This window comes from Tetrao urogallus (assembly GCF_951394365.1).
Source record: "Tetrao urogallus genome assembly, chromosome: 6".
Classification (NCBI taxonomy): Eukaryota; Metazoa; Chordata; class Aves; order Galliformes; family Phasianidae; genus Tetrao; species Tetrao urogallus.
The window spans coordinates 37,298,337-37,312,312 of record NC_136819.1 but is presented as its reverse complement, the minus strand read 5'-3'; the positions used below and the strand labels follow the sequence as shown (position 1 = coordinate 37,312,312).

The 13,976-nt window shown below is 37.4% G+C and overlaps 1 protein-coding gene across 1 annotated transcript in view; it reads right to left on the bottom strand.

Moving 5' to 3' along the window:
- MIPOL1 (mirror-image polydactyly 1) overlaps window positions 1-13,976 on the bottom strand; it is a gene marked incomplete at both ends in the record, with an annotated part of 172,101 nt that overhangs the window by 43,469 nt on the left and 114,656 nt on the right. Inside the window, one exon of the mRNA XM_079537464.1 lies at window positions 1,446-1,540. Within this exon, the coding sequence (XP_079393590.1) occupies window positions 1,446-1,540 (95 nt within the window). The remainder of the gene's footprint in view (window positions 1-1,445; window positions 1,541-13,976) is intronic.

Sequence of the window (13,976 nt, the reverse complement as noted above, 5' to 3'; positions counted from 1 at the left end):
TTACAATGAAATTCTGCTTGTTCAAGAGCCAAAAGATATTAACATGCTACATTCTAATGGTGACTCCTGCAAGCCATTATTATTTTCTGAGATTTAAGTTATTTACAAGACTAAATTGCAGCTGCTGTCTACTGCACTTGTTAAATATATTACAGCAAGCCTGAGACTATCTCAACAATCAAAAGTCAATGAAAAATCCCCTACGATGTCCAGATCAACACAAGCAAAGTCTTTATTTCTAAAATATCAATATAAAAATTGCATTTTTATTTTAAAATTATTCTACAAATCCCATTTAAGTGAGTAATAAGGGCACTATAATAAATTCTTTCTAGCTCGGTAAATCATACCATAATTTGTGCACACACTAAATGCTGACCAAATTCATTAAAAGCAATAATCACAAATTGCTTGGGGTTTCTATTCACTATTAACAGGTTTTAAATAAATGCCTGTGAGATTTAGGAACAGAAGTTGTTTTTGAAACTTCCCTCCCAGGTTTTAATAAACTTAATGAGAAGGGGAAACTCTAAAAACCTCTGGAAACCCAAGTATTTTTCACTTGTAAATGCTGAAACACTGAAAACACAGTTCTGCAACTGCTTTTTTTTTTTTTTTTTTAGTTATAACTAACTAGTTCCCTTTATTTCCAATGAACGTAATATTCACACTACATTTATTATTTACCTCTGCAGCCCACATCCCTCATCACAGACATTCAGCCTTCAGATTCACAATTTTCTGCTGTGTTGATGCCAATTCTCCTGCTTCTAACCTGCTGGCAGCTCTGTATCCCCTCTCACATAGGAGGTCAGGATGAAATGAGAGCTGTAACCCAACATCACTCCATAAAACAACCTAACTCCTTCACTGGACCACACAGAGCTCTTCCTTAGGGATTACCATCCATTGATCCATGCAAACATTCAGTGCAGCCCACCTAAATTAATGAGAGAATGGCTATTTCTCTTATTCTATGTACTGCTACAGAACATAAGGAATTAAAACACATACATGAGGTTGGGAGTTAGAAAACAGGCTTTAAAAATTACTGATTATTTTAAAATCTATGTTGAAAAGGTTATGCATGTATGTGCAAACAGGGAAAAAATAAGTGTTTATGACTACTGGTTCTTTTACCCTGGTATTTTTAAGCGAATGAATCATTATTAGACAGGTTTTTCATTCTTATGAGAATTAACTGCCAGCAACCTTCCCCTTCTCTTAGAAGAAACTAATACAATATTTAGGTTACAAGAGAAGGACTTCTATTTCAAAGAGGTGGTTGGCGAGCAACAAAGCAGAAATGCAGCTTTGATTCATTGATGTATTCACATTTCCAACAAATACCTACTTGATAAAGCTATTTCCTTACTTAGAGTCAGACACCATACAGAAAATTTCCCCTATGAGTCACTGACTTGTTTTGGTATTAATTATTTTACCTGTAATGTACATGCAATCTCTGGATTTCTTCTTCTAACTTTCTGCACTGCTGAAGAGTGGCTTCTTTTTCTTGTTGCAGGGCTATCAGTTCTGCCTGCAGAATGGTAAGCAAAGGAGAAACAATTTATTCAGAATATCTATATCTCTTTGAAAACATTGCAATCTTTTATGCATTCATTTCAGCCATGTTTTATTGTAAGACAAGTACTTGGTTATACTATTCCATAACACTGCCTGTGCCATTTTTAGAAAAAAATATTTCTTGTAGCATTATAACTGTTTCTAATTCCTTTTCACAGCAGGATGATGTTTTGAAAGGTTTCCTTTGCATACACAGTAAACTTTTTGAATGGGTGAGGTTAACCATACTTAGTTGAGCCAAGTTTCTTGAGAAACACGTCATAGTTATATAACATTCTCACTGCAAAATTCTGTAAGCGACATACTCTATATCACAAAGCACTCAATCTTCAGCTACTGATGTGCACCTCTTGGTCAGCATGTGGCCATGTTGCAGCTCCTGCCCTAAGAGCCACCTGACGCTCCTGGTGAAGTCTGCTGAGACAGGCAGTGCTGATTGCTCCAGGAGCTGGCTGCATTCCCATCCAGAACCTGGTTTATGGTGGGGCGAGGGACTCCCTGAGCAGCCACTGCCATCTCCCACCTGTGCATCGTCCCGGATGTTCCCCTGCCTTTGTTTGCTGGCGTGGAGCTGAGCAGCCTGTGACTCACAGCCATGGTGGAGATTGCAGTGCACGGCTGGTAGGTCAGGAAGGCAGCCAGCCCCAACATGGCGCTACGGGTAGCGAGGAGGAAGGAGAAATAGCACTCATGCATATTTAATGAGGCTTTACAGCTTAATCACCATTAATTTTAAAATGTCCAATTTCAATAGCACTGCAGAACTCCCTTGAGGGCCCAGATACCATATAAATTACCTGATAATCATTGGATGATTAATTGTTGTAACAACAAATAAGACTGGGCTTGCACAGCAATTCCTTGACACACGAGCCTGAGCATTGGGCTGGTTTCCAATGTTTCTAATTCATGGTGTAAGTTATTAGCTGTACAAATTGTAGAGCCTCAAACCAAGGGGTACGTGTGAGAGAAATGCTGAGGTGAATTCTGCCAACTTCTCAGGACAGTGTTGTGGAACAGTTTCTTGGTAAATTAAAGACTTGTTACATGAGCTACGAACACACGAAGGGAATGATAGAGAATTCAGCTCTGAGCTCTGCCAGACTCACTGCATAATCATCAGCAACTCAGTCTGTGCCTCAGTCTCTTGAAACAGGGCTCATGCTTGCTTCTGTTTCCTGCTTGTCTGTTAAGACTGTAAGTCTTCAAGGCAGGTGTTTTAGTGTTTACTGTCAACTCCCAGTCATCTATAGACAATTTATCCTGCTGGCTGATTAATCATGTCCTGGATACATGGCTCACTACTGGCAGATTTTACTGAGCACTGCTCTGTGCAAATGCAGCCACACAGCCAGTCAGCACTGTGCTGACCAGAGGATCATGCTGTACCCAGGGCTTTGTGTCACTGGGGTTCAGGACCCATTGCTGCAGCTGCTCCTGTAACAGACATACATAAAATTTTAACAGAGGGCTCCCTGGAGAATAAAAACAAACTTTCTTACAATATAGAGCATTCCTGCAGCTTGAAAGGCAAAAAGCGTTAATGTTTAACCTTCAAGTGACAGTAGTATAGAGCTTCTGATATCAAAAACAATGTACTGGATGCTGGCAAGCCCTAACTCTGCCAGCAAGAGGTTAAAATCCTCTGCAGGTGAGCTGCTTGCCTGGTGCTGCTTGCTGCCTTGCAAGCAGAACGCACAGAACACAGGAATGTCAGCCAAACCAAGCTATTTTCTATAATTATACTGTACTGTAGGTGAAACAACATTCTTAAAAATTGGAAAACATGCTTGAATCAAAGTAGGTGGTTTGTTCTAGAGGCCAATAATTAAAATCCTTGCCAATTTTCAGTGTACTGTGAAGTGTGATTGAAATGGGAGACTGGAAGGAAATGTTTGCAGCTGACACACCTACTCACAGGGAGATTAACGGCTAGTCTCTTTGGAGAACTATCATAAAAAATACATCTCATGTTCCACTCACTTTTCAGGACAAAAGTCAGAAGGCATTGGAGTCTGAAGACTCTTATTTATGTCCATTTTCATCAGAAAAACCATATTGTTTTGACTGGGTTCTCATCTGACTTACACCAGCAAAATTAACAGTAGAATCAGGTGCTCTGGATTAAAAATTAAAAAATAAAGCAATACCAAAAAACAGCTAAAAAATCTCAAGGGAAGAAAATAAGGCAACCCTGAGTGGGTTGATACTAGGGAGCTACATGAGATCAATCAAAATTCCAGCCCAGGTGTCTTGGTGCACGGTACGCCACCGTGCAACAAAATGGCCATCATTCACAGCCTGAAGATGGTAAACACAAACAAATGACTGAAGTATCCTTACTAGGAGGAGGAAAGCAGAACAACACACATAACGATGTTATGCTAACTGCTAACTGCAACAATGTCGCTTGCACAACTATAAAATATTTGAAGACTTCTATAATGTACATTGAAATCCATCCACAGTGTACATGGCAGAAGTCCTATATGACCTCACCTCCAGTAATAACAATAGCTTTATGGGAACTTTTAAACAAAATATTATTTCTTTGGAAAATGTCACAATGTGGATATCAGAACTTCTCACTGAAATGTATCAGTTTTGATTATTATTATTATTATTATTTTGAAAGTAGGGGAAAGAAGGAGCGTTGACAACCAAAAGAATTACACCCATATTCCTCTGGTGGAGGTTTTCCCCAAAAAGACTCACTTAGTGGTGAAGTTGGTCACCACCTTGGTATATGGGATGCTCTCAGTGAAGTTTCCGTTAAACTCAGAAACGGTATTTGGATATGGTCTCTTTCTCAGAACTTTTGTTTGACTGCAAATTCTAAAGCTTTCACATACGGTTTAATATGGATAGATCCTTCTCTCTTTGCCTCCCAGCCCAATTTCTGTCAAAAGAAAAACAATACCCTTATTTCTACACTTATCCCATTTTGCATTTTAATAGTTACTTATAGAAAAACTGTATTTTCAAATTAAATTAGATCTAAAAGTTAATTGCTACATATTGAAACATAAAATAGCCATGTCTTGAATAAGAAAATGCCATTATTGATCTCATTGTTGTTGCTTTTATTTGAAAATATTTAAAGCACAATCCTATGTGCAAACTAAAGCAATGGAAAAGAGAGTTGTTATCCTTTTCCTACTCCCCTAGGGCAAACACAAGCATCCTAAACCCTAATCTAATTTGAAACTTGTTATATGTAAGCTGACACAGATCTAAAGCTTCTGATACGGTGCCACATGGAAAATTATTAATTAAAAAAATGTAGAATGTGTATGTTGTCAGAGTTCGTATGGATGGCAGATGACTTTTACAGTGTTTTTCTGCAGCCAACAGAAGGAAAAAATGTTCAATGACCCTGAGTAGAAAAACTGAATAGTATGATTGTCTTACTGATGGTTTTTTCTCCTCATGCACTTATAGAGAGCATTTATATTTTCACCTTCATATATTTACAGACAGAATATAAATTTTCTTCATTATGTGGGCTAAACATAGCTTCTTCCATTATGTCTCAGTCGGTAGGCTCTCCAGTTCCTCAGTCTTTCCAAATCTATCTCTCATGCATGCACTGGTAACAGTGCTACTTAACTCCAATGGACACACTTCACCTGACATGTTCTTGCACTCCTTTTGCTCACAGCCACCACCCTATATCAACTGTCTGCCTGCCCACTGGTACAATCCAGCTAATAGTAAAAATTCTTGGTGCCACTGAACATCATCCACTGTTTTTTTTTCCTCCAGTACTTGAGGTCATTCCAATCATTCTGCATGACAGCCTGGACTTCATATTAATAACACTCCTTAGCTCTACAGCATCAAGCTATTTCACTAGTACACTTCTGTTCTTCATACCAAATGTTACTAATGAAAACATTAAAAAAAATTGGTTCAGCACCAACTGGTGAGAAACTATGTAGAAACTTCACAGTAGAAATCCTTGGACTTTAACACTACTCCTTTCAAAGCTGTTTGCTGTTGCCTTTCTGCTGACTAGTTCCTTATTGCCTTTGAATAATCTCTCACCACCTTCATGGGTGCATGATATTTTGCAGATGGAGCTCAACTTGCCCATCCTTCCAAACAAGAGATGCTAGCTGAACCCAGTTAATAGCAAGCAGGATTTCCTATACTAAGCTTGTGGCTGCTTGTAAAGCATACACAAGCTCCATCTTATTAATTAATAATTTTCCACGTGGTACCAGAACAGAAAGTCTACTTTTTTGTCAGCTTATACATAACAAGTTTCCTTGTCTAAATAACCAGTATCGTGTCTAAGAATACTTGCATGAAATCATGTGAGTGAACAGTGTTCTTCAATCTACTGCTGCTTTAAGTATTTTCCTTCCAAATTTACTCTGAAGACTCAAAATAAATACTAACTGGTGTATAACTGCCAGAATTACTTTTTGTTTGTTTGTTTTCTAAATGTAGGTGCTTCCTCCGCTAATTGTCAAATCATATCACACAGAACCTCATAGGATTTATTAAATAACTTTACTAACATTTCTGCAATTTTAGTTAGGAGCTCTTTTGGAATTTTGGATAGAGGCAACCATTATCCCAATATGAGCACAATAACTTACTCAACAGCAGTGATAAACTCAATTTCCATACCTTCAGTTCTCTTAACCCTTTTCCTAATATTTAACATCATCATTTCTCACTGCTGATAGAAAAACAAAGATCAAGCAGTTTTGGATCTAATACAGATTATCCTTGATGTCTGTGCCATTCTTAGAATGGTAGCACATTTCCTCTTTCCTTGTTCTCATTTTGGTCGTTTCACTATTGTTTAACTCCCTTTCTACGGGCCAATTTAGCTTAACCTCCTGCAATCTCTATTAATTCTTGTATCTTCTATTGTCTATGATTTAACTTTGTTGGTTAATAAGTTCTCCTTTTTGTAGATGCTCAGTTTATTCTTATCAAGATCATAATTCAGCCAATTAGAACTGACCCTCTTTCCTCCAAACATTTTTCCCTGGTTTAATGGATAGAGTTATTAATGGGTAGGTATTACCTGAATTAGTAATGGCTGCTAGCAACTGCTTTCTTTCAACTGATCTGGGATACTCCTCTGGAGTACAGGAAGGCTAGATAATAAGTCTCAACAGTCATTTCTGCAATTTATGGGCTCAATCATTTACATTTGTTAGAGCTGTGTAATGAGGAGAGATGACAGCAAAGTGTCATTCTGCTCCTTTGGTCTTATGCTACCTGGGGTCTGAGATGGAAACTAGACGTAAGTGGTCAACTGAGAATTACCCAATTTCTCCTGGGGACAGAATTATGTTTCTGGTGATGGTAGTTGGCTAGGGAAGCAGTAAAAGGTCAGTTGTGTTCTTACAGCAGCAGGAGATGGTTAGGGCAGGAAAGATTTCTTTCACTTCGAATTAGAATGAGTAAGGAAAAAAAAATTTAAAGAAATTAAAAATATTAAGGCTTATTTATATTTTACACTTTATATTTTACATCTCCAGTCAATAACAGTAACACGTGCTGCATGATAGAGCAGGTCATGTTGTGACACATTATGACATCCAACTTCTAAACATTCTGTTATTTTTACATTAGCAGCTGCTACTTAGTGCAGATTACAACATCTCATCTTGTTTTCTATTTCAAAATGTCAACACATCAAATTTTTCCCAGACAGAAGCAGATGATACTTTGATCTGGAAAAGAATATGAGCACTTGTCTTATTAATTAGGGGATCAGAGGTTTTCAGGGTCAAGAACAAGACTCCAGCTAACAGGAAGGATCTGAAAATGGCTGACTCCCTACTAACAGCTAAGTGATCACCTTCCTTTTTAACTCACAGCATTAGCGTGTCAAACCATTTCATTACAATGCAAACAGGGGACAGTTTGACCTAGAACATTAGATAAAATATTGCAACGTGTGTTTAAGTAGCAGCTGGCTTGGGTGATTTTAAAAATGAAAAGTAAAAATTGGAACTGAACGATGATAGATGTTACAAATTATTGATGTGCCACGTAATATGTAACTAAAGAAAAATTCCAAATTTAAAACAAATGAAAACTTGAAAATGCAGATGCAAATTTTCACAAAATAATCACGAAAATTCTGGGAGATAAACTGAGATGAAAAAGCTTGGAGTGCTAACTGAAAATTTTAGAAATTCAAGAAAGTTTAGTTTCTCAACACATCATTCTCTAATGGAAATAGTTTTTATTAAGTTACATTAACTTGGACTAAATTAAGGAGCTGTAATACTGTTTTCTGACAGATCTGTGTTGTTCTGGAGGATCAGTTAGAAAATTACCCTAAAGAACCAACTGAGGACTGTTTGCGCACATGAATTCTGGAGTAAAGTCAGTGGTAGTGAGAACCAACTACAGATTTCCCAGCACCCTGCCACACTCACACCCAGGTGGACATTCCCTTTGGGCACAAGGGAATGAGATCTCATAGCAAACATGACCTTTATGAATTAGCATTAGGACCAATTAATAATACTAAGATATTACTCTACCATTTAATGTTATTGTTGGTCAAACTAAGTATAAGATTCTGTCTTCATCACAACAAAAACTCCCAGTAAGAATACATGATCATGTTCTAAGAATATTGCTTGCACGGTCACTAATCCTGAGAGGTGCCATTGCAGTTTTGAATGATAGGAACAAGCCATAACAAATATTATGCAGATTGTGCAATCAGAAAAAAAAAAAATATTACCAAAGAACTTCTTACTGTTCTGTCAAGGAAAATTAAAGGATCCAATAACACCTTTTACTAGACTACGCACACACCTGGTTCATTAAATTACATGGAGAACAAACTTAGTATCTATGAACTATCCTGAAGGAAAAAACATTTGAATCATTATGTCTGAAAGGTGGATATCTCATTCTTGTACTGCAGTCACATCACACTGCCGCAGGAGAGTTTAACAAGCAGTGTAATCTTTTACCTAGTGATGTGTCCCCAGTAGCACATATTAGACAGATTCAGTCCGTTATCACATTATACAAGAAAAATCCTATATGAAATGTCAATTATATTTTTTAATGAGAATTTGCTTACCTAAACTTAGGTACTACATTTATGCAAATTTCCTCACCATTCACATATTATTTTGTAATACTTTCTATCTTTTTTCTTAGCAATATACAGCATACTGAAATTGCAGGAAGTATTACCTGTTCAGAGGACAATCCTACACACATGGTGAGTCTCTAAGACTAACACCCAGAACTACTTTACTGTACAGAATGATTCACAGTGAGGAAGATTAATTGGAAAGTCTGCCCGTGAGGTTGACCCCAAACTGTAATTGACTTCATGGGGTCAAGACTTCATTTATGGTTTCCATTTATTGGAGTGAAACGCTACAGAACACAGAGATACCATCATAGATATCTACTCCATGCTTATGGAGAACAACTATGGATATTGCAAAGTCTGAAAACTTCCAAGCATGACAGCACCAGAAATATATATTCATAGCTGCATTAGACTTTGCACGCAATGTCATGTACAGGGACACAGATTTTTTGGCAGGAGATATTTAAATAAGAACACAAGATGGAGGGAATTTAAAATACCAAGTAGCTGAGACTCCATATGCAGATAGGTAGATGCTTGTCTTGCTATTAAACTATGATGCACACAGTGAGAATAAAATCAAAAGAAATTACCAAGAAGCCTTCATCTTAAAACAAGGGCAAATAGCCATTCACAACAGTTATATTTGCAAGGTATCTATGGCTTTAGAATTAACTTATAGAAAAATGCAAATTTAAAAAATTACAGTAAATTCCTTTACTTCCCAGATTAAAGAATGCCTTCAGCTCTGGGCATGTGGAAAGGGCACATTTCTCTATGATCTGTAATTCAAGTTTGGCCATAGTAACATCACATACTTTGTTTCTGATCTAAAAATACAGTTTCAAATAATGGAGAGACACGACTAATACAGAAAAACTTGAATTTAACCACATTGCTTTGGGTAAGGTGTGTCTAAAGTAGAAAATATGTTCTGTAGAATTTAAAATATTCTGGTTATCTGAGGAAGCCTTCTTATGCCCCATTCATGGCTGCTTAGGTAACGGGACTAGAAAACACACATATCCCTTTCAAAGACAGCGAGAATTATCAAATGTAAGTTTAAAACAAAAAAGAAAAAATCTCTTTAATCTGCTTTAATAACAGGCATCTTTCTTTCAACTCTGAGAGATCTCACTTGCTTCACGTGCACCATGAAGACTATTACACTTTATAGCAATCTTTACCAGCAGTCTCCTTAGAGGAAATCAAGGAGGAAATGACCATGTAGACTGCAATAAGCTCAATAGTCTGCAAGCAGCTCTCCAGGTTGTCTACTGGCAGGCTGCTATGGGAAAGCTTCAAATGTCAGTACCCATGATAAACCCGTTGTCCACATAAATGACTCGAGCCTATCAAGTCAATATCTGCTACAAACAGTAAGTCATCATCACAGGATCCAAAAGGTAGTGTTGTAATGTTGTCTCAGAAGCTTTACAATAACAAAGCCCCTATTCAATAAAAAGCACATTCCCTTCAGCCCCAGAAGTGTCCTATCCAGTTTGGGGCGGAACTGTGCTGGCAGAAGAACAGAAGAAAGTTCATATTACATCTAGACACATTTTAGGTGAGCTGCAGGCAGAACCAGTGTGTACTTTCAGTACTCAGTCTGCTACATTTTCAGGCTCTGCTAACAAAACCTGAGCACAGCAGCACCCCTCTATTACTAAACAGAACCATCCAGGAACCATTTTCTGCTTTGAGACCTTCTGGCATGGCTTGGGTTTACACATCAAAACTTCTTCTGCCAACCTCCAAAAAGCAGGGCTGCCATTACCAGGTTGTCTAAGGGAACAGGCCCTGGTATACAATTATCTTTCAAAGGCTTTGTCTGGGATTCCAGGTTAAAACCATGCCAGGGAGCTTTCTAACAAAAAGCGTAGATGATTGTGTAACATTCTGCAAATACCTGTCCTGATCCTATTTTAGTTACTACAGTAGACACAAAAAGTCTTGGCAACTAACAGGGACTCAAACTTAGACAAGCTTGATAAGCCTTATATTTGAATTTGATTGATAAATTACTTCTCTCTCCTGGTAGGTAGATGAGGCACTCCTGATTATCAGGTCTCACCTGCAGCTCCAGAGATATAGCAGTAATTCTTGCTCCTATTTCACTACCTAGCCTTTATTGCAGACTCCACCTTACAGTAAAGTTCTTGTCTTTGACCTATGACCAGCTATTGACCATGCCCTTCCAGAACAATTTGGACTTGGTTATCCTTTGGTTTCTGCATTGAGACATTCACTTACTAGAGCTCCCTATCCTTGATTTCAGCTTGACAGCAGGTCCTTAGTGAGACACTGACATTTCACAAATCCCTCTTCCATAAGAAAATATGTACATTGAAATCATCCATGCCTCATTAAAGTGACAGAAAAAAACACACGAGGCAGTAACTTGAGTGAAAAAGCAGTTGACAATTTACGCTCAAAGGCTCATAACTGGTGCCAAGTGACATTATATCCCAAATTGTAACCTATGCAAGGAGACAGAGTGACTGTTACCTCTTGACAGAAAGTACTTTTGCAGGAGGCAGCAGTCAGAATCTGACTGCTACAATCAAACTATGAAACTTTCACAAAGGCCATGAGTCTGTACAGGATCATAAAAATGAACTGTCCCACTGGCTACATTCTGACTGTGTCTGTCCATACTTCTTGCAAGATTTGGAATGAAAGTTAAGAAAAAGCTTGAGGTAGTATTTACTACTTTACCTTAGTCTTCATTTCTGGAAAAAAAACCTACTAGGAGGAGTACACCCTCAAATTTATCTGGTATTTTCATACATACAACACAGAATCAACACGCTGAGTTTGACAAAACAGGTAAACTTAAGAAAAGAATAAATAATTACTGAATAAATGTTTCTGTTATGAAATGTAGGTATAAGAAAGAAAAAAAGTGACCATACGTCCCACACAGACATGTACAGACTTTAAGTAACCCAGACATTCTTAAATTGACTTTGAATCTGGCAAGTCTGTTAATATTCCTCCTTTGATATCTGAAGTTCTCATCAGATTAGCTAGAGGAGCAATTTGGGCTCTTTCTCCAGCTGGATCAGTTTTGTGGCTAGCTCTTCTGGGCAAAAGCCGCATGCCTGCTCCTGAGGCCGATGACAGACTTTATTACCTTGAGCCGTAAATGCATCTGGGATGGCTGTGAATTGCTGATTCACTATGAGCAAGACACCACCATGTCTCCTGTGATGAGGGGATCCTCAAGAGGCACTTTAAAAGAGCTTCAATATCTGCGTAGTTCTTGGCGTATAAAAGGGATCAGATATTCTAAATCTGAGTACCTGGTACTGATTTAGATCATATTTATACAGAACAAGTCCTTGAATCTTTTTTTCCCCCATATTCTTACCGCAGTGTTTTTCACAAAAGTAGAACTTCAAGTCAGGAATTTAAATTATATTAACAAAGGCAAATATAGACGTTTCTGAGAACATACGTATACATTCAAGTCTTATCGGAACCACTGATCTGCTGGAAAAAATGCAGGAGAGAATTCAATAGATAGCACTTTCCCATGGAAATAGCAGGGGACAGACATCTCCACAGATTGTTATGAATTCTATACTTTTGGATGAGATCTTTTAATGTAGGTAAGTTACATTCAATCAGAACTCAAAAGCTTGAGACAAAAGATGTCTGATCCTTTCTACTAAACGAATCTATTTACTACATTTTATATGAGGTAATTATGCTTGTCATTATTGCATGTCTATTTGATTTGATTCTATCAAATCTTTGCCTCAGGCAAAAGCATTCATTTCATTTTCTACTGAAGTTTAGGTGCACAGTTGCAAAACACTTCTAAAATTCTGTCACAGTTCATTCAGACTCAACCACATTTCACCTGGAAAAAAAAAAAAGGGGCTCCTGCATATCTTACAATACTTGAAATAATTTGAGGAAGGAAAATGGAAGGGAAGGAGAAGCGTATGGGTCATCTGCAGTCATGTTCTTTAAAATCATAGTTGGCAAAATAAAACAAAATAACCCAGAGAAAAAAAACATTTCAAATGCTTTAACTATCAAATTCTGCAGCAATTTTCCATGATATAATGTAATGCAGAAGGTATATTTGTCCTATATTATCTGTGCAAGGCAAACGAGACCATTTCAATCACCACAGATTGTGATGTACAGAAATTATGTTCCAGTGAAACCAGACAGCAAACACTTCTCTGTTACTGTCCTACAACTAGAATTTCAACCAATTCTTTTGTTTTCACTTGTTCAAAGCATATCTTACACTTTTTCACTGCACCTACTATATATTTCTTCACTTGAACACCTGTTGAACTAAACTTGTCTTGCCAGAATACTTTTAATTATGCAATCTGTATTCTGTCAATGGCAAGCACTTAGGTAGAATTTCTTATATACCTTTCAACATACCCAGAAGACAATTAAAGAACTCAATGTACAAAAATATTTGCCAACTGAAATGCTAGTGCAGCAAGTTTAATCAAGTGATCTTGACTAACTTTTAGCAAAGAATTACAATTTTTCATCATCAGTTTAGCCACTTTAAACGCTATGTCTTAGAAAATTGTATAGACTCAGTCATTTTCACAGTCTGCAATACATGCCTGACTTGCATAATACTCCAGGCAATCGTTCCATTAATACTTGAACACTTTCTTTTCATGTGCAGTGTTATGAATGCCAAATTTGTCTTTAGCTTTTAAGAAAATTTAGTTTTGCACAGAAAGTCCTGACCCATTGAAGCCAACAGAAGTTTGCTATTGACTTCAGTGGGATTAACGTTTCCCTGTGTTTGTATATACATGCATTCTATTTAGTGCTGAATATTCCAGTTATATGTGTGCTGTATACAAGGCTAACCCACAGAATAAACCTAGCCAAGAGCAATGTCTTTGACTGTATTGCTGATCAATACTACAAATGTAGATATGTAGGCAAACGTTGTGTAGAACTCTCTCCAATTTGGTGCGGATACAATGGTGACATTTATGAAGGGTGAGGTACGACTTGATATTAACTTTTAAGCTGACAAATATAGTAGGTTTCATCTGTGCAACCGGGTTTGTGAAACATCTTAACAGCAGTGATAAAATTTTTCAAAGAGGCACCGCTTTTAGAATGAAGAAACCTTTTTTGTGGAAGGTTGCAAGGCTGTTACATTCATACAGAGATGGAAAAACCCATTACTTTCTTTTGGGAGCTGTTGGATTGGCAGCCCTATTCCTAGGCATACTATTGCAGATTGTAGCTGTTGTATGAAACTCCACAAAATGCTTTTGATCCATTTTAT